The 27,500-nt window shown below is 46.0% G+C and overlaps 1 protein-coding gene across 1 annotated transcript in view; it reads right to left on the reverse strand.

Annotated features, from left to right (window-relative positions):
- Nucleotides 1-27,500, reverse strand: part of LOC311119184 (extracellular matrix organizing protein FRAS1-like) — a gene marked incomplete at both ends in the record, with an annotated part of 161,521 nt that overhangs the window by 133,881 nt on the left and 140 nt on the right. The window contains 9 exons of the mRNA XM_084193920.1: nt 8,626-8,710; nt 8,840-9,004; nt 9,193-9,298; nt 10,010-10,150; nt 12,358-12,498; nt 12,806-12,946; nt 23,555-23,701; nt 23,832-23,978; nt 27,485-27,500. The exon at nt 27,485-27,500 is cut by the window's right edge and continues 140 nt beyond it. Coding sequence (XP_084050046.1) covers nt 8,626-8,710; nt 8,840-9,004; nt 9,193-9,298; nt 10,010-10,150; nt 12,358-12,498; nt 12,806-12,946; nt 23,555-23,701; nt 23,832-23,978; nt 27,485-27,500 — 1,089 coding nt within the window. The remainder of the gene's footprint in view (nt 1-8,625; nt 8,711-8,839; nt 9,005-9,192; nt 9,299-10,009; nt 10,151-12,357; nt 12,499-12,805; nt 12,947-23,554; nt 23,702-23,831; nt 23,979-27,484) is intronic.

Consider the following 27,500-nt stretch of genomic DNA (forward strand, 5'->3'; position numbering starts at 1 on the left):
CCCTCAGGAAGTTGAAAAGGTTTGGCATGGGCCCTCAAATCCTCTAAAAGTTCTACAGCTGCACCATTGAGAGCATCTTGACTGGCTGCATCACCGCTTGGTATTGCAACAGCACCGCCGTCGATCTCATGGCGCTACAGAGGGTGGAGCAGACAGCCCAGTACATCACTGGGGCTGAGCTCCCTGCCATCCAGGACCTCTATATCAGAGCTCCCTGCCATCCAGGACCTCTATATCTGAGCTCCCTGCCACCCAGAACCTCTATATCAGAGCTCCCTGCCAACCAGGACCTCTATATCAGAGCTCCCTGCCATCCAGGACCTCTATATCAGAGCTCCCTGCCAACCAGGACCTCTATACCAGGCGGTGTGAAAAGAAGGCCCGGAAAATCGTTAAAGAATCCAGCCACCCAAGCCATAGACTGTTCTCTCTACTTCCGCACGCCAAGCGGTGCCCCAAGCCATACGACTGTTAAATAGCTAACAGACTATCGGAGTTGACCCTTGTATTTGATTTTTGCACTGTCTCTATACATACTCACAGAACTCTACACACTCACACACACATAACATCCACACACATTTATACTGACGATACACACACTCACATACAATCATCATATACGCTGCTGCTATCTGTTTATCATATATCCTGACACCTAGTCACCTTCCCCTATACATATCTACCTCTATCACTCCAGTACCCCTGCACATTGTTAATATGGTACTGGAACTGACCCTGTATATAGTCACCTTACCCCTATACAGTGAGGGAAAAAAGTATTTGATCCCCTGCTGATTTTGTACGTTTGCCCACTGACAAAGACATGATCAGTCTATAATTTTAATGGTAGGTTCATTTGAACAGTGAGAGACAGAATAACAACAAAAAAATCCAGGAAAACGCATGTCAAAAATGTTATAAATTGATTTGCATTTTAATGAGGAAAATAAGTATTTGACCCCTCTGCAAAACATGACTTAGTACTTGGTGGAAAAACCCTTGTTGGCAATCACAGAGGTCAGACGTTTCTTGTAGTTGGCCACCAGGTTTGCACACATCTCAGGAGGGATTTTGTCCCACTCCTCTTTGCAGATCTTCTCCAAGTCATTAAGGTTTCGAGGCTGACGTTTGGCAACTCGAACCTTCAGCTCCCTCCACAGATTTTCTATGGGATTAAGGTCTGGAGACTGGCTAGGCCACTCCAGGACCTTAATGTGCTTCTTCTTGAGCCACTCCTTTGTTGCCTTGGCCGTGTGTTTTGGGTCATTGTCATGCTGGAATACCCATCCACGACCCATTTTCAATGCCCTGGCTGAGGGAAGGAGGTTCTCACCCAAGATTTGACGGTACATGGCCCCGTCCATCGACCCTTTGATTAGGTGAAGTTGTCCTGTCCCCTTAGCAGAAAAACACCCCCTAAGCATAATGTTTCCACCTCCATGTTTGACGGTGGGGATGGTGTTCTTGGGGTCATAGGCAGCATTCCTCCTCCTCCAAACACGGCGAGTTGAGTTGATGCCAAAGAGCTCGATTTTGGTCTCATCTGACCACAACACTTTCACCCAGTTCTCTTCTGAATCATTCAGATGTTTATTGGCAAACTTCAGACGGGCCTGTATATGTGCTTTCTTGAGCAGGGGGACCTTGCGGGCGCTGCAGGATTTCAGTCCTTCACGGCGTAGTGTGTTACCAATTGTTTTCTTGGTGACTATGGTCCCAGCTGCCTTGAGATCATTGACAAGATCCTCCCGTGTAGTTCTGCGCTGATTCCTCACCGTTCTCATGACCATTGCAACTCCAAGAGGTGAGATCTTGCATGGAGCCCCAGGCCGAGGGAGATTGACAGTTATTTTGTGTTTCTTCCATTTGCGAATAATCGCACCAACTGTTGTCACCTTCTCACCAAGCTGCTTGGCGATGGTCTTGTAGCCCATTCCAGCCTTGTGTAGGTCTACAATCTTGTCCCTGACATCCTTGGAGAGCTCTTTGGTCTTGGCCATGGTGGAGAGTTTGGTGGAGAGCTCCCTTTAAGAGTGTGCTCCTAATCTCAGCTCGTTACCTGTATAAAAGACACCTGGGAGCCAGAAATCTTTCTGATTGAGAGGGGTTCAAATACTTATTTCCCTCATTAAAATGCAAATCAATGTATAACATTTTTGACATGCGTTCTTCTGGATTTTTGTTTTGTTATTCTGTCTCTCACTGTTCAAATAAACCTACCATTAAAATTATAGACTGATAATTTCTTTGTCAGTGGGCAAACGTACAAAATCAGCAGGGGATCAAATACTTTTTTCCCTCACTGTACATATCTATCTCCATCACTCCAGTATCCCTGCACATTGTTAATATGGTACTGGAACTGACCCTGTATATAGTCCCCTGACCCCTATACATATCTACCTCCATCACTCCAGTATCCCTGCACATTGTTAATATGGTATTGGAACTGACCCTGTATATAGTCACCTTACCCCTATACATATCTACCTCCATCACTCCAGTATCCCTGCACATTGTTAATATGGTATTGGAACTGACCCTGTATATAGTCCCCTGACCCCTATACATATCTACCTCCATCACTCCAGTATCCCTGCACATTGTTAATATGGTATTGGAACTGACCCTGTATATAGTCACCTTACCCCTATATATATCTACCTCCATCACTCCAGTATCCCTGCACATTGTAAATATGGTATTGAACTGACCCTGTATATAGTCACCTTACCCCTATACATATCTACCTCTATCACTCCAGTATCCCTGCACATTGTTAATATGGTATTGAACTGACCCTGTATATAGTCACCTTACCCCTATATATATCTACCTCCATCACTCCAGTATCCCTGCACATTGTTAATATGGTATTGGAACTGACCCTGTATATAGTTACCTTACCCCTATACATATCTACCTCTATCACTCCAGTATCCCTGCACATTGTTAATATGGTATTGAACTGACCCTGTATATAGTCACCTTAGCCCTATACATATCTACCTCCATCACTCCAGTATCCCTGCACATTGTTAATATGGTACTGGAACAGACCCTGTATATAGTCACCTTACCCCTATACATATCTACCTCCATCACTCCAGTATCCCTGCACATTGTTAATATGGTATTGAACAGACTCTGTATTTAGCTTCTTACTTTCTCCTGTTCTTCTTATTTTTATATCTTATGTATTTTTGTTCTACCTTGTTATTTTTAGTGCTACATTGATATTGATTACTGCATTGTTGGGTTTAGAGTTAGCAAGAAAGGCATTTCACTGTACTAGTGCACTTGACATTAAAACTTGAAACTGTCTTTCTCAGAGAATCCCTATCTATTAAGATAATAACTATTTCCACAGTGATGAAACATGGTCTATGATCTCCAGTAGCCAGCCTATGTGTTAATCTAGCAGAACACCAGGTTAAGACATTTCCCTTTACTACATACCTGAACTGTTACTGTTTAGACACTCCAGTAACCTCCCAGACTAGTTTAGACACCTCAGTAACCTCCCAGACTAGTTTAGACACCTCAGTAACCTCCCAGACTAGTTTAGACACTCCAGTAACCTCCCAGACTAGTTGTGTGAGCCAGCGTCAGGAGAAGGGTATGACTTGACGGTGTTGTGTGTGTTAACTACAGACACATATACAACAAGGTTCCAACTCCAACGGCGGTAGCTCATGTAATTGGCTTCAGCCAAACATTTGTGAGGAGTGACTACAGCACAGCACATTACATCACAGTACAGGACATTTACATTTACGTCATTTAGCAGACGCTCTTATCCAGAGCGACTTACAGTTAGTGTAGTGTCCAACTCTGCGCCCCGCTAAATAATGTACATTGTTCTCCCCTGCAGAGGTGTAGTGTCCAACTCTGCGCCCCGCTAAATAATGTACATTGTTCTCCCCTGTAGAGGTGTAGTGTCCAACTCTGCGCCCCGCTAAATAATGTACATTGTTCTCCCCTGCAGAGGTTTAGTGTCCAACTCTGCACCTCGCTAAATAATGTACATTGTTCTCCCCTGCAGAGGTGTAGTGTCCAACTGCGCCCCGCTAAATAATGTACATTGTTCTCCCCTGCAGAGGTGTAGTGTCCAACTCTGCGCCCCGCTAAATAATGTACATTGTTCTCCCCTGCAGAGGTGTAGTGTCCAACTCTGCACCCCGCTAAATAATGTACATTGTTCTCCCCTGCAGAGGTGTAGTGTCCAACTGCGCCCCGCTAAATAATGTACATTGTTCTCCCCTGCAGAGGTGTAGTGTCCAACTCTGCGCCCCGCTAAATAATGTACATTGTTCTCCCCTGCAGAGGTGTAGTGTCCAACTCTGCGCCCCGCTAAATAATGTACGTTGTTCTCCCCTGCAGAAGTTTAGTGTCCAACTCTGCACCCCGCTAAATAATGTACATTGTTCTCCCCTGCAGAGGTGTAGTGTCCAACTCTGCACCCCGCTAAATAATGTACATTGTTCTCCCCTGCAGAGGTGTAGTGTCCAACTCTGCGCCCCGCTAAATAATGTACATTGTTCTCCCCTGCAGAGGTGTAGTGTCCAACTCTGCACCTCGCTAAATAATGTACATTGTTCTCCCCTGCAGAGGTGTAGTGTCCAACTCTGCGCCCTGCTAAATAATGTACATTGTTCTCCCCTGCAGAGGTGTAGTGTTCAACTCTGCGCCCCGCTAAATAATGTACATTGTTCTCCCCCGCAGAGGTGTAGTGTCCAACTCTGCGCCCCGCTAAATAATGTACATTGTTCTCCCCTGCAGAGGTGTAGTGTCCAACTATGCGCCCCGCTAAATAATGTACATTGTTCTCCCCTGCAGAGGTGTAGTGTCCAACTCTGCGCCCCTCTAAATAATGTACATTATTCTCCCCTGCAGAGGTGTAGTGTCCAACTCTGCGCCCCGCTAAATAATGTACGTTGTTCTCCCCTGCAGAGGTGTAGTGTCCAACTCTGCGCCCCGCTAAATAATGTACATTGTTCTTCCCTGCAGAGGTGTAGTGTCCAACTCTGCGCCCCGCTAAATAATGTACATTGTTCTTCCCTGCAGAGGTGTAGTGTCCAACTCTGCACCTCGCTAAATAATGTACATTGTTCTCCCCTGCAGAGGTGTAGTGTCCAACTCTGCACCAGGCTACATTGTTGTTCCTGGAGTGGTGTTCTGTGCAGCTCCATATTAAATCACTGTTCATTGATGTCCCTGCAGAGCAGAGAGAGCGGTGCTGTTCAACTCTGCAGTCCGCACCTTGTTAAATCCAGCCACATGTCCGTCAGCTCTGCAGTAACAGTTCAATGCCCCTCAGTGACTGATATTGCGCCCCGTTTGGTCCAGCTCCTACCACAGCATGACAGACCTGGGCTTTGTCCCAACTGGCACCCTATTTCACTATATAGTGCAGCACTTTTGACCAGAGCTCTATTTCCTTTGTAGTGCACTACTTGTGACCATGGCACCATGGGCTCTGGTAAAAAAAAAGCAGTGCACTACATAGGGAATAGGATGCCATTTGGGACACAACCCTGGGGCTCTGTGGGTTTCTGACACCAGGATGAAAATAGGGGACTGACTGACTACGTCTCTCCCCCGATCTACCACATTGTTTAACCCAAAAGGCTCAGACTTGTCTGTTTCCATCTACGCGGGCAGTCATCCATGGTTCCGGCGGACCTGCTCTGACTTGGAGCCAAGGCAAGGCCCTGGGTACATATCAGCTGTCATTTACAGAACAACGGCTCACTGTGCACTTTAACACCGTCTCACAAAGCACCAGTCTTGAATGATGCAGAGGTTGTTGATTCTGCTCGCCACAAGTCTTTAGTGTCACCCTCCTGATGGAAACACAACAACACTAAAGCCTATATTAACATAAAACCCTGGTGATACCCTGGTGATACCCTGGTGTGGGGGAAAGTCAAGAGAGAGAAGCACCAATAGAGCGGGCCCCAAGGTGTATAGAGAGGGCTCAGAGGGCTCCAATGTTTATAGAGAGGGCTCAGAGGGCTCCAATGTTTATAGAGAGGGATCAGAGGGCCCCAAGGTTTATAGAGAGGGATCAGAGGGCCCCAAGGTTTATAGAGAGGGATCAGAGGGCCCCAAGGTTTATAGAGAGGGATCAGAGGGCTCCAAGGTAGCGGCAGGTAGCTTAATGGTTAAGAGCGTTGTGCCATTAACCGAAAGGTCGCTGGTTCTAATCCCCGAGCCGACTAGGTGAAAAATCTGTCAATGTGCCCTTGAGCAAGGCACTTAACCCTAATTGCTCCTGTAAGTCGCTCTGGAAAAGAGCGTCTGCTAAATGACTTAAATGTTAAATGTAGAGAGGGCCCCGAGGTTTATAGAGAGGGATCAGAGGGCCCCGAGGTTTATAGAGAGGGATCAGAGGGCCCCAAGGTTTATAGGGAGGGCTCAGAGGGCTCCAAGGTTTATAGAGAGGGATCAGAGGGCCCCAAGGCTTATAGAGAGGGATCAGAGGGCTCCAAGGTTTATAGAGAGGGATCAGAGGGCCCCAAGGTTTATAGAGAGGGCCCCAAGGTTTATAGAGAGGGCTCAGAGGGCTCCAAGGTTTAGAGAGAGGGATCAGAGGGCTCCAAGGTTTATAGAGAGGGATCAGAGGGCCCCAAGGTTTATAGAGAGGGCCCCAAGGTTTATAGAGAGGGCTCAGAGGGCCCCAAGGTTTATAGAGAGGGATCAGAGGGCCCCAAGGTTTATAGAGAGGGCCCCAAGGTTTATAGAGAGGGCTCAGAGGGCTCCAAGGTTTATAGGGAGGGCTCAGAGGGCTCCAAGGTTTATAGAGAGGGATCAGAGGGCCCCAAGGTTTATAGAGAGGGATCAGAGGGCTCCAAGGTTTATAGAGAGGGATCAGAGGGCCCCAAGGTTTATAGAGAGGGCCCCAAGGTTTATAGAGAGGGCTCAGAGGGCTCCAAGGTTTATAGAGAGGGATCAGAGGGCTCCAAGGTTTATAGAGAGGGATCAGAGGGCCCCAAGGTTTATAGAGAGGGCCCCAAGGTTTATAGAGAGGGCTCAGAGGGCCCCAAGGTTTATAGAGAGGGATCAGAGGGCCCCAAGGTTTATAGAGAGGGCCCCAAGGTTTATAGAGAGGGCTCAGAGGGCTCCAAGGTTTATAGAGAGGGATCAGAGGGCCCCAAGGTTTATAGAGAGGGCCCCAAGGTTTATAGAGAGGGATCAGAGGGCCCCGAGGTTTATAGAGAGGGATCTGAGGGCTCAGAGGTTTATAGAGAGGGATCAGAGGGCTCAGAGGTTTATAGAGAGGGATCAGAGGGCCCCAATGTTTATAGAGAGGGATCAGAGGGCCCCAATGTTTATAGAGAGGGATCTGAGGGCCCCGAGGTTTATAGAGAGGGATCAGAGGGCCCCGAGGTTTATAGAGAGGGATCAGAGGGCCCCAATGTTTATAGAGAGGGATCAGAGGGCCCCAAGGTTTAGAGAGAGGGCTCAGAGGGCCCCATGGTTTATAGAGAGGGATCAGAGGGCCCCGAGGTTTATAGAGAGGGCTCCAAGGTTTATAGAGAGGGATCAGAGGGCTCCAAGGTTTATAGAGAGGGATCAGAGGGCTCCAAGGTTTATAGAGAGGGATCAGAGGGCTCCAAGGTTTATAGAGAGGGATCAGAGGGCTCCAATGTTTATAGAGAGGGATCAGAGGGCTCCAAGGTTTATAGAGAGGGATCAGAGGGCTTCAAGGTTTATAGAGAGGGATCAGAGGGATCAGAGGGCTCCAAGGTTTATAGAGAGAGATCAGAGGGCTCCAAGGTTTATAGAGAGGGATCAGAGGGCTCCAAGGTTTATAGAGAGGGATCAGAGGGCCCCAAGGTTTATAGAGAGGGATCAGAGGGCTCCAAGGTTTATAGAGAGGGATCAGAGGGCCCCAAGGTGTATAGAGAGGGATCAGAGGGCCCCAAGGTTTATAGAGAGGGATCAGAGGGCCCCAAGGTTTATAGAGAGGGATCAGAGGGCCCCAAGGTTTATAGAGAGGGATCAGAGGGCCCCAAGGTTTATAGAGAGGGATCAGAGGGCCCCGAGGTTTATAGAGAGGGATCAGAGGGCCCCAAGGTTTATAGAGAGGGATCAGAGGGATCAGAGGGCTCCAAGGTTTATAGAGAGGGATCAGAGGGCCCCAAGGTTTATAGAGAGGGATCAGAGGGCTCAGAGGGCCCCAAGGTTTATAGAGAGGGATCAGAGGGCCCCAAGGTTTATAGAGAGGGATCAGAGGGCCCCAAGGTTTATAGAGAGGGATCAGAGGGTCCCAAGGTTTATAGAGAGGGATCAGAGGGCTCCAAGGTTTATAGAGAGGTATCAGAGGGCCCCAACGTTTTATCATTATCTCTTCCAGACAGGCAGGCAACCCTCTCTCACACACACACACACCCTTTACTCTGTTGTGTCTGGGGAAACAACCCCATTGAACACGACTGATATAACTGACTATGGTTGCCTACTACTGCATACCAACATGTGAGCACGCTAAGCGCTAAGCTAGGCCCCCACAAGCACTTAGAAAGACCCTCTGATACACGCGAGGAGTGATAGGCTAACCTTTCTTACTCAATTTTTTCCCCAAACTTTTGGAGGATATCAAAACTTAAATGGTACCTGCATGGACACTGCCTGGACCTGGATGGTCTCTGCTTGGGAGAAGAGCTGAGGGTCAGCCACACGTAGGGAGAACTGTCCACTCCTGGAACAATACAACAACACAACACACACTCATGTGAGAGAGAGAGAGAGAGAGAGAGAGAGAGAGAGAGAGAGAGAGAGAGAGAGAGAGAGAGAGAGAGAGAGAGAGAGAGAGATTCCTTTAATTCACCTGGCCTTGTCCTTGTCGTGTGTGAAGCGGACCTGTCCACTCTGTAGCTGAGTCCAGGAGAAGGTGTCGTCCCGGGCCATCTCTTTCTCCCTGCCCCCCTCCAGGACAACCACACAGCCTGTAGAGGGGGGCTGCAGCAGCTGGAACACCAGGCTCTCTGGGGGGCTGGCAGGTCAACATCAAATCAAACTTCTGTTATACTGCATTTCACACAAACAATATTGCAAAAACACTTCATAGAGAGAGACAGATCTCTGTCAAAAAAGAGGAAGAGGTTCTCAACCTCAAAAAATTATTCTGGATAAATAAAGGTTAAAAACAGTAAAATATAAAAAGTGAAAGGAGAGTTGAACCTGTCTTGGTCCTGGGCAATGAGCAGGGTGGAGACTAGGGGTTTGGTTCCCCCGATGGGCACCAACAGAGATCCAGTGATACGCAGGGTTGGGGCCTGGCTGTTAGCTGGAAGGAGGGAAGAAGTGAGAGAGGGAGAGAGAGAGAGAGAAAAAAAAAGAGAGAGAGAGAGAGAGAGAGAGAGAGTCCAATGATAAGGTAACAATGAATGGATAAATCTTCTGTCTCTCTACTGGTGTACTTTTCACTGCATCAGGGAATAGCGAAATGTCTGTGTAAGTAAGCTTTATGCGACATCACACCTTTTGTTTGTATGAATTCACATGGTGTCCCCCAGGGCTCAGTACTAGGTCCTCTACAGTTCTCTCTACTGGTGTCCCCCAGGGCTCAGTACTAGGTCCTCTACTGTTCTCTCTACTGGTGTCCCCCAGGGCTCAGTACTAGGTCCTCTACTGGTGTCCCCCAGGGCTCAGTACTAGGTCCTCTACTGGTGTCCCCCAGGGATCAGTACTAGGTCCTCTACTGTTCTCTCTACTGGTGTCCCCCAGGGCTCAGTACTAGGTCCTCTACTGTTCTCTCTACTGGTGTCCCCCAGGGATCAGTACTAGGTCCTCTACTGTTCTCTCTACTGGTGTCCCCCAGGGCTCAGTACTAGGTCCTCTACTGTTCTCTCTACTGGTGTCCCCCAGGGCTCAGTACTAGGTCCTCTACTGTTCTCTCTACTGGTGTCCCCCAGGGCTCGGTACTAGGTTGGTACTCTCTGTACACCAAGGCACTTGGTTCTGTCATTGTTATACTGAAACAGTAGTGAATATTTACCATGGCAAGTCCTGGTCTTCTTATCAGCATAGAAACCGTGTCCACAGTCCGGAGTGCAGTATCCGTCTCTTAGGTAGGTGTTCTGTCTACAGATGGTGCAACGACCCATCCCCTCACACTCCACACAATCAGCAGAGCATGCTGGGAAACAGAGGAGGGGGGGGGGGGGAGATAACACAATGATTCAGTGGATTAATACTGTAAGATCAACGATGATGAACATATATGTCAATAAAGGACTTGAGAATACAAACAGCACTATGTTGTCATTTGATGTAGATTAACTCTTTGATTTAAAAAATAAGATATTTTGGATATTGATTTCACATGTTTCTACTCAGTAGGGTTGGGCAGTATCCAGATTTTCATATCATCATACCGTCCTTCTCTCATCCCGGGATTTATCGCAGTACCAGCGTAGTACACAAGAGGGTTCTAAAAATGCAAAAAATAAATAATAACATTGGGTGTCTATTACCAGAATGCTAACAAAATTAGCACAAGTACTAGAGAATTTCAATAGAGGTTGCTAGCTAAACATGCTAACGCGCACAAATGAAAATAAACGAATTGCAAAGACAGGCAATCAAGCTCTTAAAGTTATACATACAGTGCATTCGGAAAGTATTCAGACCCCTTGAGTTTTTCCACATTTTGTTACGTTAAAGCCTTATTCTGAAATGGATTACATTGAAACATTTCCCCTTCAATCTACACACAATACCCCATAATGACAAAGTGAAAACAGGTTTCTTTGTAAATGTATAAAAAATACAAAACAGAAATACCTTCTTTACATAAGTATTCAGACCCTTTGCTATGAGACTTGAAATTGAGCTCAGGTGCATCCTGTTTCCATTGATCATCCTTGAGATGTTTCTACAACTTGGAGTCCACCTGTGGTAAATTCAAATGATTGGACATGATTTGGAAAGGCACACACCTGTCTATATAAGGTTCCACAGTTGACAGGGCATGTCAGAGCAAAAACCAAGCCATAAGGTCGAAGGAATTGTCCGCAGAGCTCTGAGACAGGATTGTGTCGAGTCACAGATCTGGGGAAGGGGTACCACAAAAATTTCTGCAGCTGCCTCCATCATTCTTAAATGGAAGAAGTTTGGAACCACCAAGACTCTTCCTAGAGCTGGCCGCCCGGCCAAACTGAGCAATCAATCAATCTGACAGAGCTCCAGATTTCCTCTGTGAAGACGTTCCAGACGGAAGCCACTCCTCAGTAAAAGGCACATGACAGCCCACTTGGAGCCAAAAGGCACCTAAAGCATATCAACCCATGAGAAACAAGATTCTCTGGACTGATGAAACCCAGATTTAACTTTTTGGCCTGAATGCCAAGCGTCACCTGGCACCATCCCTAAGGTGAAGCATGGTGGTGGCAGCATCATGCTGTGGGGATGTTTTTCAGCGGCAGGGACTGGGAGACTAGTCAGGATCGAGGGAAAGATGAACCTGCTCCAGGGCACTCAGGACCTCAGACTGGGGCGAAGGTTCACCTTGTAGTGTCATACCCAAGAAGACATGAGGCTGTAATTGCTGCCAAAGGTGCTTCAACAAAGTACTGAGGAAAGGGTCTGAATACTTATGGAAATGTTATATTTCAGTTGTTTTATTTTAATAATTGTGCAAAAATGTCTAAAAACCTGTTTTTGCATTGCATTATGGGGTATTGTGTGTAGATTGATGAAAAAATAAATTAAACAATTATCATTTTTAGAATAAGGCTGTAACGTAACAAAATGTGGAAAAAGTCAAGGGGTCTGAATACTTTCCGAATGAGGTAGTAGCAACCAAATGTCATTTTTTGTATTTTTCTATTATTAATTCAGCCACTTACTTGGATAACTAGCATGTTAAACCATATACACAGCTGGACTCACCAGCTCCCTCTTTCTCCTGTTCTGCTATTTACAAACAAACACGTGACTGGCTCAACTGTTCTGGGGAACTACGGTAAGCTTCATCATGTAAAATAAAGTGACAGGTGAAATGAAGAACGCGATCTGCTTTATCTCCTAATTTATTGCACAAGTTGACTGCAGGTACTAACTTAAAAAGTAGCTACAAATATTCAGATGTATTGAAAAACTTAACATAAATAGTTTTGACGGTATTTCAAAACCATTCCGTGGCTATTTCCAAATACCCAGGTATACGGTATATATGGTATACTGCCCAAGCCTACTACTCAAACAAACTGGACAAATCTATTCATTTTTCTTACATGTACAGAGCTGACCAGAGTGAATGAAGATACTTACATGTACAGAGCTGACCAGAGTGAATCAAATCAAATGTTTAAATTGTCACATACACATATTGAAGAATCTTACATGTACAAATCTGTAGAGAGGAGTCCAGAAAGTAGTTCCTTCCACACTCCAACACACAGTGGCCCTGCAGGTTGGCATAGGGAGGCTGGCATCGCCCACACTGACCTGGACCCTGGCATCCCTCACAGTGCTCATCACAACCTGGCACAGAGAGATAGAGAGACAAAGAGAGAGAGAGAGAGACGAGAGAGAGAGAGAGAGAGAGAGAGAGAGAGAGAGAGAGAGAGAGAGAGAGAGAGAGAGAGAGAGAGAGAGAGAGAGAGAGAGAGAGAGAGAGACAGAGAGAGAGAGAGAGAGAGAGAGAGAGAGAGAGAGAGAGAGAGAGAGAGAGACGAGAAACAAGAGAGAGACCGAGAGAGTGACAGAGAAAGACAATATAAGTTAGAAGGTATAACCAGCTTAGAACAGAAAACGACAAAGATTTAATAAATTATATTCAGGCACGTACTGAGGCATCTCTCTCCATCCTGGTAGGACCCTGGGGAGCAGCCCTGGACACAGAGTCCGTCCTGCAGAACATGTCCCTCCATACACTGTAGACAGTCAGTATGCAGAGGACCCTTACACGTATTACAGCTCCAATCACACTCTGGAGGAGAGCGAAGGGTGAGAGGGCTGGGTTAGGTATGATAAGAGAGAGAGAGAGAGAGAGAGAGAGAGAGAGAGAGAGAGAGAGAGAGAGAGAGAGACGGGCAGACAGAATGAGAGAGGAGACAGTGATGTAGAGTCTGAGATGGGCAGAGTGAATCACAGGAAGTGTGTCTCTCCTTCACTGTCATCCTGACTCCTGAGAAACTTTATTAATGAACTCTGAATTACTAAGTTTTGAGAGCACAGCAACAAAGCCTTATTAGTCAGTCGGGTCACCACATCTCACAACCCATAGTATTAATCATAACACCATCAATCAGATGAAGGGGAGGAGACAGGTTAAAGAAGGATTTTTAAGCCTTGAGACAATTGAGACATGGATTATGTATGTGTGCCGTTCAGAGGGTGAAGCATGGTGGTGGCAGCATCATGCTGTGGGGATGTTTTTCAGCAGCAGGGACTGGGAGACCAGTCAGGATCGAGAGAAAGATGAACGGAGCAAAGTACAGAGAGATCCTTGATGAAAACCTGCTCCAGAGCGCTCAGGACCTCAGACTGGGGCGAAGGTTCACCTGCCAACAGGACAACGACCCTAAGCACACAGCCAAGACAACGCAGGAGTGCCTTCGGGACAAGTCTCTGAATGTCCTTGAGTGGCCCAGCCAGAGCCCAGACTTGAACCCGATCAAACATCTCTGGAGAGACCTGAAAATAGCTGTGCAGCGACGCTCCCCATCCAATCTGACAGAGCTTGAGAGGATCTGCAGAGAAGAATGGGAGAAACTCCCCAAATACAGGTGTGCCATGCTTGTAGTGTCATACTCAAGAAGACTCGAGGCTGTAATCGCTGCCAAAGGTGCTTCAACAAAGTACTGAGTAAAGGGTCTGAATACTTATTTAAATGTTATATTTCAGTTTGTTTTTATTTGTAATATATGTGCAAAAATGTCTAAAAACCTGTTTTTGCTTTGTCATTATGGGGTATTGTGTGTAGAATAAGGTTGTACCGTAACAAAATGTGGAAAAAGTCAAGGGGTCTGAGTACTTTCCGAATGCACTGTATAACACCATTAGATATAACACCATCACCTATAACACCATTATATATAACACCGTCACCTATAACACCATTAGATATAACACCATTATATATAACACCATCACCTATAACACCATTAGATTTAACACCATTATATATAACACCGTCACCTATAACACCATTAGATATAACACCATTAGATATAACACCATTATATATAACACCATCACCTATAACACCATTAGATTTAACACCATTAGATATAACACCGCCACCTGTAACACCATCACCTATAACACCATTAGATTTAACACCATTAGATATAACACCATCACCTATAACACCATTAGATTTAACACCATTAGATATAACACCATCACCTATAACACCATTAGATATAACACCATCACCTATAACACCATCACCTATAAAACCATCACCTGTAACACCATTATATATAACACCATTAGATATAACACCATCACCTATAACACCATTAGATTTTACACCATTAGATATAACACCTTTATATATAACACCATCACCTATAACACCATCACCTATAACACATCTGTCACCATGAAATGCTTTGAAAGGCTGGTCATGGCTCACATCAACACCATTATCCCAGACACCCTGGACCCACTTCAATTCGCATACCGCCCCAACAGATCCACAGATGACACCATAGTGCCCTCCAAGCTCATCACTAAGCTCAGGACCCTGGGACTGAACACCTCCTTCTGCAACTGGATCCTGGACTTCCTGACAGACTGCTGCTGCTACTGTTTATTATCTATCCTGTTGCCTAGTCACTTCACCCCTACCTATATGTACATACAGTTGAAGTCGGAAGTTTACATACACCTTAGCCAAATACATTTAAACTCTGTTTTTCACAATTCCTGACATTTAATCCTAGTAAAAATTCCCTGTCTTAGGTCAGTTAGGATCACCACTTTATTTTAAGAATGTGAAATGTCAGAATATTTCAGCTTTTATTTCTTTCATCACATTCCCAGTGGGTCAGAAGTTTACATACACTCAATTAGTATTTGGTAGCATTGCCTTTAAATTGTTTAACTTGGGTCAAACGTTTCGGGTAGCCTTCCATAAGCTTCCCACACTAAGTTGGGTGAATTCTGGCCCATTCCTCCTGGCAGAGCTGGTGTAACTGAGTCAGGTTTGTAGGCCTCCTTGCTCGCACACGCTTTTTCAGTTCTGCCCACAAATCTTCTATTGGATTGTGGTCAGGGCTTTGTGATGGCCACTCCAATACCTTGACTTTGTTGTCCTTAAGCCATTTTGCCACAACATTAGAAGTATGCTTGGGGTCATTGTTCATTTGGAAGACCCATTTGCGACCAAGCTTTAACTTCCTGACTGATGTCTTGAGATGTTGCATCAATATATCCACATAATTTTCCTTCCTCATGATGCCATCTATTTTGTGAAGTGCACCAGTCCCTCCTGCAGCAAAGCACCCCCACAGCATGATGCTGCCACCCCCGTGCTTCACGGTTGGGATGGTGTTCTTCGGCTTGCAAGCATCCACCTTTTTCCTCCAAACATAACGATGGTCATTATGGCCAAACAGTTCTATTTTTGTTTCATCAGACCAGAGGACATTTCTCCAAAAAGTATGATCTTTGTCCCCATGTGCAGTTGCAAACTGTAGTCTGGCTTTTTTATGGCGGTTTTGGAGCAGTGGCTTCTTCCTTGCTGAGCGGCCTTTCAGGTTATGTCGATATAGGACTCGTTTTACTGTGGATATAGATACTTTTGTACCTGTTTCCTCCAGCATCTTCACAAGATACTTTGCTGTTGTTCTGGGATTGATTTGCACTTTCGCACCAAAGTACGTTCATCTCTAGGAGACAGAATGTGTCTCGTTCCTGAGCGGTATGACGGCTGTGTGGTCCCATGGTGTTTATACTTGTATACTATTGTCTGTACAGATGAACATGGTACCTTCAGGCGTTTGGAAATTGCTCCCAAGGATGAACCAGACTTGTGGAGGTCTACCATTTTTTTTGCTGATTTCTTTTGATTTTCCCATGATGTCAGGCAAAGAGGCACTGAGTTTGAAGGTAGGCCTTGAAATACATCCACAGGTACACCTCCAATTGACTCAAATTATGTCAATTACCCTATCAGAAGCTTCTAAAGCCATGACATCATTATCTGGAATTTTCCAAGCTATTTAAAGGCACAGTCAACTTAGTGTATGTAAACTTCTGACTCACTGGAATTGTGATACAGTGAATTATAAGTGAAATAATCTGTCTGTAAACAATTGTTGGAAAAATTACTTGCGTCATGCACAAAGTAGATGTCCTAACCGACTTGCCAAAACTATAGTTTGTTAACAAGAAATTTGTGGAGTGGTTGAAAAATTAGTTTTAATGACTCCAACCTAAGTGTACGTAAACTTCAACTGTATTTACCTCAATTACCTCGTACCCCTGCACATCGACTCGGTACTGGTACCCTGTGTATATAGCCATGTTATTACCTGGTACCCCTGCACATCAACTCGGTACTAGTACCCCGTGTATATAGCCATGTTATCTTTACTCATTGTGTATTTATTCCTTGTGTTATTATTTGTTATGTTGTATCTTCATGGTGTTGTGGGAACATGGACATTTAATAGATATGTAATTCTTGGTGCCACAGAGTCTGGATTCCAGTATGTCAGGGAAGCTTACTGGTGTTTATCTTAGAATGATTGATAGATGGGATATACTGACTTGGGGTAAAAGGTAATACCATCAAAGAAGGGAGTGCCCACTGATGGTTACCAGATGTTGTGGAAGCAATATGTAACAGGGACTATAAGAAGAGAGATATTTTCTTTGTCTAGTAGTTCAAATGGCAAGAGGCGAAGCACGCGCCTTTTGTTAGACGAACCCGGTACCGAATCTATTAAATATTTGTATGAACTCTCCATCTAAGTGTTAAACATCTTCTTGCATCACGAACTACTTGATACCCGAGAAACTCATCATAACAGATTGCCGTCTCAACGAACAGGATGCAGTTTACAGCCGAAATAACAGGTAAGCAGACTTTCATATATTTTTTTATTATGTCAAATTCTGCTTATCTGTGGTAAAGCTGAGCTGTAAAGAATGTTTAAAATTCAATATTTTTAAAGGGGGACGATGAGTGGTGTTGAGTTGTATAGAAGGGATGTAAGGAGAATGATCAGATTACACAATAACATGGTGCTATGATTCTAAGAAGGGTTTGTTCAGAGTAATGACTAAAAAAAACTACAGAGGAGAAGGAGAATGGGTTTAACAAGATTGGGCGTAGGGTCTTTTAATGTAGACAATATTATAAAGATAGAGGTTTGAGGCCTTTAATGTGAAAAATCATTATAAAGTTGTTGAGGTTCAAGTCCTTAACGAGACAAGATTATAAAGATAGATGTTGTGAGGTTTGTGTCCTGGGATGTGTTGTATCATCATTTGAATAGGAGAGAATACTTTTTTTTTTTTTTTTGGTGAAAGACTCACATACAATTGAGCATGTTGAATCATGGCACCAATGACAAAATAGGCAAACGAAATTTTAATAAAGATCAAGGTGGGAATTTCATTCAAGTATTTGATTACTAATATTGCATGAACTAATAGCAGTAATGAATGGCCAGCTTAGTAGACCGGTATCTGGAAAAACAGTCACCATTAAGAGTAAATCAGAGCTTCATTTACCTCAAAGAGAGAGACAGGAAATGACGAAATTATTAAAGACAAATCCGCAATTAGAACAAGTCTCTTGTAAAGTAATGTAAATCAGACAATGTGCAAATGGATGTTAAGTAAATTAGGATTTTTCTATGTGGAACCATATTTTAGTGACTTATCAGCTTGGACAGTTTAAAATAATATGAATGTGTATGATAGGTTGATATAAGTTTGGATAATAAGCTTTGACATAACATTATATTGTGGTTCCGTACATCAATGCCTATCATATAATATCAAAGAGGGGTTTAGAGAGCGTGAGGTTATTTTAGAGTGTAATGGAAAAGTATATGTTTTAAGGAGAGGCTTGACTTTGACGGAGTTTCCTGAAGGTTAGAGAACATGTGAAATAAATTCATTAAAAATCCTACAATGTGATTTTCTTGATTTTATTTTCTCATTTTGTCTGTCATAGTTGACGTGTACCTATGATGAAAATTACAGGCCTCTCTCATCTTTTTAAGTGGGAGAACTTGCACAATTGGTGGCTGACTAAATACTTTTTTTTCCCCACTGTATGTATGTATTAACTTGCTCACCCAAACATAAACGTATGTCATGGGTGGGAAATAATGAATATGGGTTTTCTAAGTTTGTACTGTTGATAGATCCTTTGACAGAGATAAGGTTTAAAAAATTACCTTCCCATAAGGAGTGGAATTTATAGATGTAACTTATAACATAGTGCAAAGCCCATTCAGGGTTTCCATTAAACTATTTATCATTGCAGAGCTAAGGTGGTGAAGTGAAGGAACTTCATTTTGTATCAGATGATAAACCAGTGTAATGTAGATGTGTAATGTAGATGATAAACCAGTGTAATGTAGATGATAAACCAGTGTAATGTAGATGATAAACCAGTGTAATGTAGATGATAAACCAGTGTAATGTAGATGATAAACCAGTGTAATGTAGATGATAAACCAGTGTAATGTAGATGATAAACCAGTGTAATGTAGATGATAAACCAGTGTAATGTAGATGATAAACCTGTAATTGGGCTATTTATGGGATTTATTTGTCATTTCAATGGAGTAAAATCATAGAGTAAAATCTGGGTTTCTGAGTGTAATTCAACTGTTATAGACAGATACTACATTTTACATATTTAGCAGACGCTCTTATCCAGAGTGACTTACAGGAGCAATTAGGGTTAAGTGCCTTGCTTAAGGGCACATCGACAGATTTTTCACCTAGTCGGCTCGGGGATTAGAACCAGCGACCTTTCGGTTACTGGCACAACACTCGTACCCACTAAGCTACCTGCCGCCCAAAAAACTAATTACATTTACATTTTAGTCATTTAGCAGACGCTCTTATCCAGAGCGACTTACAGTATGCTCATACTGGCCCCCTGTGGGAAATGAACCCACAACCCTGGCGTTGCAGCGAGACGATTTCGTGGTAGTTTTTTTGTGTTGCCTAATGGTTTGCTAGCTTAAACGATTGAGAATGGTGGCGTAATGTAAATCCATAAATGTGATATTGATACTATGGATATAAATTCAATATATGCTTCTCAACTACAGCAAGTGTTTGGTTTGTTACCTGTAGAAAGGACAGTTACCTAGATCTGCTGAATTCTAATAATGGCGGATTGGTGGTTTCATAAGAGCTGTGGCTATGATCTTAGTTGATAACAAGGGAAAATAAGGGTGTAGTGACGACGCACAGGGAAAGCGAGTGTGTTATCTTAATGGGAAGTGAAGCAAGGGGACAAAGAGAATAAAAAGAGTATTAAAAATACAACAGGGATTATGAAGCAGTGTCAGAAGGGAGCTGAGTATGAAAGATAACATGAACTGAGGAATATAGGAACATGTAGCTGAGGTCACTACAGAGATATTACTGACACAATATCGTAACAGATAAACTGAACCAATCATGAAGCTACTACAGCAATCGATTGTTAAAGTTGTCAAGTCAGTTTTTAAACCCTACGATAGAGGTAAATGCAGAACGCTGTTTGAGAATGGTTTTTATTTGTTGTCAGAGAGAATTTCTAGGTCTTGATCTGCGGGTGTTAGTGACTGGGGCTCGCTGAACTACAGAGGGCTGTAAGGGACATAATGGGTTAAGTTTCACCCGGATCACTGGTTGCTGAGGAAGTCAAAGGGGGGTGAATGTTACCGGTGTGGAAGGGGCTAGCTAGTTAGTGGTGCGAACTAGTAGCGTTTAGAGTGGTGACGTAACTTGCTCTGCGACCTGGAAGTGGTTGTTTGCCTTGCTTTGCAAGGGTCACGGCTTTTGTGGAGCGACGGGCAACGGTGCTTCGAAGGTGACCGTTGTCGGTGTGTGCAGAGGGTCCCTGGTTAGAGCCCATGTAGGGACGGAAGCAAAACCGTTACATTGATGCTATTGATCTAGATCACTGTGTGAATTGATAAGAGTATAGAAGAGGGATTGTCTTACCAACACATGGCGGCATAGGATAACATAGTCATTAAAGTTGCATCACTGTGAATAGATGTTTTGTTTGTTTTGACTATAACTTAAAAATAATTTGTCATATGCTAAAGTACCGTTAGATGGAAAGTCAGCGATAGAGAATAATAGATATTGTAGAGGATTTTCTGTGTTAAAAGGATAAGTAGGTTAATTGGGAGATGAGAATTGTTGAATTGGATTGTTTGAGTAGACTGTTATTAAAATAATGCTTTCTAGTTAGGTGAATGAAAATATGTTATTAAGTAGTAGTGGTTTGTGGATAGTATTTACTAATGCCATGATTTAGTAAGAGGGTGAAAGAGAGTAGTGCTAGTTGTGGAGCATATGTGGAGCATATGTCTGGATAGTTGAATATAGAACGTTCGTTGACAATTTGTAATTATAATTATTAAATTATATAGTTTGTTTAAACAACAGTGAGTTATTCTAAAAACGATAATCTGTTTCTGGTACGTTGAACAATGGGAGGTAGTTTTTACTACTAGGTTGATGGAGTAGTAAATGTTTTTTGTAAGTGATGAAGTTATTAAACAACAGGTTGTTATTTTAAAACATAAATGCAACAAGTGGAGATGATGACATTACCAAACAGGGGTTATAGGTTTATATTAGAAGGTGTAGTGAACTTAATGAAACGTGGTATTATCTGATGTGTTTTGAGTGGGATTGATGGAAGTCCCCTACAGTATATGTTAAAGGAAAGTAGGAGACAACATCTCAAACCATTTTTTAAATAGATGCCTCCCGAGTGGCGCAGTGGTCTAAGGCACTGCATCGCAGTGCTAGCTGTGCCACTAGAGATCCTGGTTCGAATCCAGGCTCTGTGGTAGCCGGCCGCGACCGGGAGACCCATGGGGCGGCGCACAATTCGTCCAGGGTAGGGGAGGGAATGGCCGGCAGAGCATGGCGTTTGCAACACCAGGGTTGTGGGTTCGATTCCCACGGGGGGAAATAAAAAAAATAATGTATGCACTCACTAACTGTAAGTCGCTCTGGATAAGAGCGTCTGCTAAATAATGTAAATGGATAAAATATCACGGCTTCCTTACGCGGAGTAATTGATTATATTGGCGAATTAATAAAATATGACATTTAGAGGGGTGACAGGAGCATTGTTTTCTTTTGTGTCTTTTGTTTTCTTTCTTTGTCTAGTAGTTTGAATGGCAAGAGGCGAAGCACGCGCCTTTTGTTAGACGAACCCGGTACCGAATCTATTAAATATTTGTATGAACTCTCCATCTAAGTGTTAAACATCTTCTTGCATCATGAACTACTTGATACCCGATAAACTCATCCATAACATTATTTTTCTCAAAACAAATGTTTTTCGCTGCATTGTTTGGAAGGGCCCGCAAGTAAGCATTTCACTATTAGTTTGGCGGCTGGTAGCTTAGTGGTTAAGAGTGTTGTGCCAGTAACCGAAAGATCGCTGGTTCTAATCCCCGAGCCGACTAGGTGAAAAATCTGTCGATGCTAGGCACTTAACCCTAATTGCTCCTATAAGTCGCTCTGGATAAGAGCGTCTGCTAAATGACGTAAATGTAGTCTACACCTTTGTTTACGAAGCATGTGACAAATACAATTTGATTTGATTTAATCATCACATTACCTGCTCAGGCAGACTGGCAGAGCAGCAACATCAACAGCTATAACAACAACTGGGATATCTAATGCAACGTTGCACAGTCTCACTACCTCGCCTCCATTTACATTTTAGTCATTTAGCAGACAGTCTTATCCAGAGCGACTTACAGGAGCAATTAGGGTTAAGTGCCTAGCATCGACAGACATACATTTTGTTAAAAAAAAGCAATTCATACTGGAATCGAACCCACAACCCTGGCGTTGCAAATGCCATGCTCTTCCAACTGAGCTACATCCCTCACTGGGTTCACCCAGGGGTCAGGGGATTTCCCATGTAGCAATGCGGCGCGGTGCGGAATAGAGTAGCTGGGGTGATAAACAGGGTTAGTTCTATTGACTGACTGGCTGTTGTATTGGCACACACACAGACACACAAACACACACTCATCTCTCTCCACGGTTCTCTGTATCGTAGGTTTGTGTGTGTGTGTGAGTGTGTGTTTGTGCGTCTGTGTGTGTGTGTGTGTGTGTGTGTGTGTGTGTGTGTGTGTGGAGCAGGCCTTTGCCGAGACGCTGCTTAAATACCAGCCCCTCGTGGCACGCTTGGACAGCCTTGGGTGGAGGTGCAAGCTGGTGGCGCTGATATTTGGCAGTCTCGGCCTCGTACACAGGCCTCCAGATTGCGGGCCTGACGAAAATTAGGGCAAAGCAGTTGGCTAGGTACTGCTCTGTTTCAGCTGTCGTGGGCAGCCTAGCTGTTTGGAGAAGGATTGTGTGCGTGTGTGCGTGTGTGTGTGTGCGTGTGTACCTCTGCAGGTGTGTGTGCGTGTGTGTGTGTACCTCTGCATGTGTGTGTACCTCTGCATGTGTGTGTGTGTATGTGTGTGTGTGTGTACCTCTGCAGGTGTGTGTGTGTGTGTGTGTGTGTGTGTGTGTGCGTGCGTGTACGTGTGTGTGTGTGTACCTCTGCATGGGTGTGTGCGTGTGTATGTGTGTGTGTGTGTGTGTGTACCTCTGCAGGTGTGTGTGAGTGTGTGTGTGTACCTCTGCATGTGTGTGTACCTCTGCATGTGTGTGTGTGTATGTGTGTGTGTGTGTGTACCTCTGCAGGTGTGTGTACGTGTGTATGTGTGTGCCTGTCTGTGTCTGTGTGTGTGTGTGTGTGTGTGTGTGTGTGTGTGTGTGTGTGTGTGTGTGTGTGTGTACCTCTGCAGGTGTGTATGTGTGTGTGTGCGTGTGCGTGTGTGCATGTGTGTGTGTTTGTACCTCTGCAGGTGTGTGTGCGTGTGTGCGTGTGTGCGTGTGTGTGTGTGTGTGTGTGTGTGTGTGTGTGTGTGTACCTCTGCCTGTGTGTGTGTGTGTGTGTGTGTGTGTGTGCGTGTGTGTGTGTACCTCTGCAGGTGTGTGTGTGTGTACCTCTGCATGTGTGTGTGTGTGTACCTCTGCATGTGTGTGTGTGTGTGCGTGTGTGCGTGTGTGTGTGTGTGTGTGTACCTCTTCCTGTGTGTGTGCGTGTGTGTGTGTGTGTGTACCTCTGCAGGTGTATGTGTGTGTGTGTGTGTGTGTACCTCTGCATGTGTGTGTGTGTGTGTGTGTGTGTGTGTGTGTGTGTGTGTGTGTGTGTGTGTGTGTGTGTGTACCTCTGCAGGTATGTGTGCGTGTGTGTGTGTGTGTGTGTGTGCGTGTACCTCTGCATGTGTGTGTGTGTGTGTGTATCTCTGCATGTGTGTGTGTGTGTGTGTACCTCTGCAGGTGTGTGTGTGTGTGTATGTGTGTATACCTCTGCAGGTGCGCGTGGTGGTGTTGAGGTAGTATTGGTGGGCACAGCTGTCGTACTGACACTCTCCAAACAGCAGAACCTTGACCGGGTCACGGCACGACGTACACACTCCACCCATCTCACAGGACCGGCACCGGCTGTCACAGGCTGTATAACGAGATAAAGAGAGGGTCCATATTCAAAAATCCCAGCAGACATTGTGGCAATAAAAAACGATAGCCTGTTAAATGTAGTCTACAGTTCTGTAACACTGGGTGGAGTCAGATGCACTACTTACCTCTGCAGCGTCTGTCTCTATCGGCATAGTAACCCAAGGGGCAGGCGGGGCCACAGAGACCTGAGGTCAGTAGAACGCTGGGGGTGGGACAGGAAGTACAGGACAGAGGCCACTCCCCACTGCAACCCTCACAGGAAGTATGGCATCCTGTGAGATAAAACAGGAATGTAGCTGTATTAACAATATCAACAACAAAACAGTTTATGCATGACATGATTTCACTTATATAATTTATATAATTAACCATGTAGAGTTTTGAGAGTTTTAAAGCACAATTAAATGCATATAAAATCAAATCCTTTCTTAAAGTAAAGTGAAAATCTAGAAGACCACGCTTCCGCAAGCACCAATATCATCCATTAAGTATTGAGCCAAGTCGATGAATAACGCGACAGTTGAATCACAATCGACATGAAGAAAAATAATTTCACTTGAATCAATACAGGGAGGAAGGAAGACATGATCAAAACGCTTCAAACTGTTTCCCTCCACCTCCACTATCGTTATAACTCTGTGTCCGCCCTGACTCTGGGGACTCTTATTTGTTGAGTCAGGGTGTGATTTTCTATGTTGTATTTTCTATGTTTGGATCTAGTATGTCTAGATTTATGTTGGCTGGTGTGGTTCCCAATCAGAGGCAGCTGTCGCTCGTTGTCTCTGATTGGGTACCATACTTAGGCAGCCTATTGGCACTAGTGGGTTGTCGGATCTTGTTCCGTTTGAGGTTTGTTGTGTGTACCTTAGGACTTCACGTATCGTTGGTTTATGGTTTCGTCGTTGTGTTTATTTCGTTTAATAAACATGTGTGCATATCACGCTGCGCCTTGGTCTGACCCGTCTATGAACGAACGTGACAGAAGATCCCACCAAACGAGGACCAAGCAGCATGCCCAGGCGGAGAGAGTAGCCATATCACAGGTGGGCAATTGGTGGTCATGGGAGGAGATATTTGCGGGGAAAGGGCCATGGGCGAAGGTAGATGCCCAGGCAGGAGAGGAGCAACGGCAACACAGAGGATGCCGGTTGAGGAAGAAGCCCGAGAGACAGCCCCAATAAAAAAAATGTTGGGGGGCTAAAAGGGTGGTTGGCGGAGCCTAGTGTTAGAGCAGAGCCAACTCCCCGTACTCACGCGAGGAAGCGTGTGACTGGGCAGGCTCCGTGTTATGCGGAGCTACGTACTGTGTCACCAGTGTGCCGGCACAGTCCTGTACGTCCTGTGCTAGCACCACGCACGTGCCGTGCGAAGATGGGCATCCAGCCAGGACGGGGTGTGCCGGCTCAACGCTCCTGGTCTCCAGTACCCCTCCTCGGTCCCGCATATCCTGCGCTGGTTCTATGTACTGTATCGCCAGTGCGCGTGCACAGCCCTGTGCGTCCTGTGCTAATGCCTCACACATACTGTGCGGAAGTAGGCATCCAGCCAGGACGGGTTGTGCCAGCTCTCCGCTTCAGACCTCCAGTCCGCCAACCCGGTCCGGCCTGTTCCTGCTCCTCGCACCAAGCCAGTGGTGCGCGTCGCCAGCCCGGCCCGGCCTGTTCCTGCTCCTCGCACCAAGCCAGTGGTGCGCGTCGCCAGCCCGGCCCGGCCTGTTCCTGCTCCTCGCACCAAACCAGTGGTGCGTGTTCCCAGCCCGGCCCGGCCTGTTCCTGCTCCTCGCACCAACCCAGTGGTGCGCGTCACCAGCCCGGCCCGGCCTGTTCCTGCTCCTCGAACCAAGCTAGTGGTGCGCGTCGCCAGTCCGGCCCGGCCTGTTCCCGCTCCTCGCACCAAGCCAGTGGTGCGTGTCGCCAGCCCGGCCCGGCCTGTTCCTGCTCCTCGCACCAAACCAGTGGTGCGCGTCACCAGCCCGGCCCGGCCTGTTCCTGCTCCTCGAACCAAGCTAGTGGTGCGCGTCGCCAGTCCGGCCCGGCCTGTTCCCGCTCCTCGCACCAAGCCAGTGGTGCGTGTCGCCAGCCCGGCCCGGCCTGTTCCTGCTCCTCGCACCAAACCAGTGGTGCGTTTTCCCAGCCCGGCCCGGCCTGTTCCTGCTCCTCGCACCAACCCAGTGGTGCGCGTCGCCAGCCCGGCCCGGCCTGTTCCTGCTCCTCGAACCAAGCTAGTGGTGCGCGTCGCCAGTCCGGCCCGGCCTGTTCCCGCTCCTCGCACCAAGCCAGTGGTGCGTGTCGCCAGTCCGGCCCGGCCTGTTCCTGCTCCTCGCACCAAGCCAGTGGTGCATGTTCCTAGTCTGGTTCGGCCCGTGCCTGCTCCTCGCACCAGACCAGTGGTGAGTGTGTCCAGTCCGGCACGGCCCGTGCCCGTTCCACCGGTGCCTGGTCCGGCACCAGTCAGCAGCTCCACTCCGGAGCCAGAGCAGTCCACTCCACCGGGGTCCAGTCCAGCTCCGGTCAGCGGCTCCACTCCGGAGCCAGAGCAGTCCGCTCCACCGGGGTCCAGTCCAGATCCGGTCAGCGGCTCCACTCCGGAGCTAGAGCATTCCGCTCCACCGGTGCCGAATCCAGCTCTGGTCAGCGGCTCCAGTCCGGAGCCTGAGCAGTCCGCTCCACCGGTGCCTGGTCCAGCTCCGGTCAGCGGCTCCAGTCCAGACCCAGACGTCAGCCCCTCTCCAGGTTCGGGGTCTCCCACTCCAGGGTGCAGACAGGGCTTGGAGTATAGTGGGAGGAAGGAGAGGGGAAGCAGCGCGCCGAAGTCCAGACCAGACCAGGGGCGCAACAGGGAGGCGGAGAATAGGTGGTTGTCACGCCCGGAGCCGGATCCGCCTCCGAGGTGGAATGCCCACCCGGCCCCTACCCTGTTAAGTAAAGGTTGTGCGGTCGGAGTCCGCACCTTTGGGGGGGGGGGGGGTACTGTCACGCCCTGACTCTGGGGACTCTTATTTGTTGAGTCAGGGTGTGATTTTTTATGTTGTATTTTCTATGTTTGGATCTAGTATGTCTAGATCTATGTTGGCCGGTGTGGTTCCCAATCAGAGGCAGCTGTCGCTCGTTGTCTCTGATTGGAAACCATACTTAGGCAGCCTATTGGCACTAGTGGGTTGTGGGATCTTGTTCCGTTTGAGGTTTGTTGTGTGTACCTTTGGACTTCACGTGTCGTTGAGTTTATTTAGTTTAATAAACATGTGTGCATATCAAGCTGCGCCTTGGTCTGACCCATCTATGAACGAACGTGACACTCTGTCACTAAACAATCTGTCATCTCTTCTGACAAGTCCTTCCCTTGTTAACAGATGTTCTCACATGACAGTGGTGTTTGTTCTACGGTAAATAAAACCTTGTGTTTTAGCAATTGCTATCACCCTGAGACGAATCACCTACTGACAGAATACTACATCATAAAAACAGATTTAAAATAAAATATCCATCTCATCCCATCCCTCTCCCTCCCTCTCTCTCCCTCTCCCTCTCCCTCATTCCCTCTCTCCCTCTCCCTCATTCGCTCTCCTCCATCCCTCTCTCTCTCTTCCTCCCTCTCTCTCTCCCTCCCTCTCTCTCCCTCTCTCTCATCCCTCTCTCTCTCGCTCTCTCTCCATCCCTCCCTCATTCCCTCTCTCCCTCTCCCTCCCTCTCCCTCATTCGCTCTCCCTCCATCCATAAATGTTTTGGTCCCCACTTGGATAGTCAAATCAACGTGTGTGTGTGTGTGTAACAGTACGTACTCTTGCAGGCTCCGTG

Source organism: Coregonus lavaretus, assembly GCF_964263955.1.
Source record: "Coregonus lavaretus genome assembly, contig: HAP1_SCAFFOLD_460, whole genome shotgun sequence".
In the NCBI taxonomy this organism is placed as follows: Eukaryota; Metazoa; Chordata; class Actinopteri; order Salmoniformes; family Salmonidae; genus Coregonus; species Coregonus lavaretus.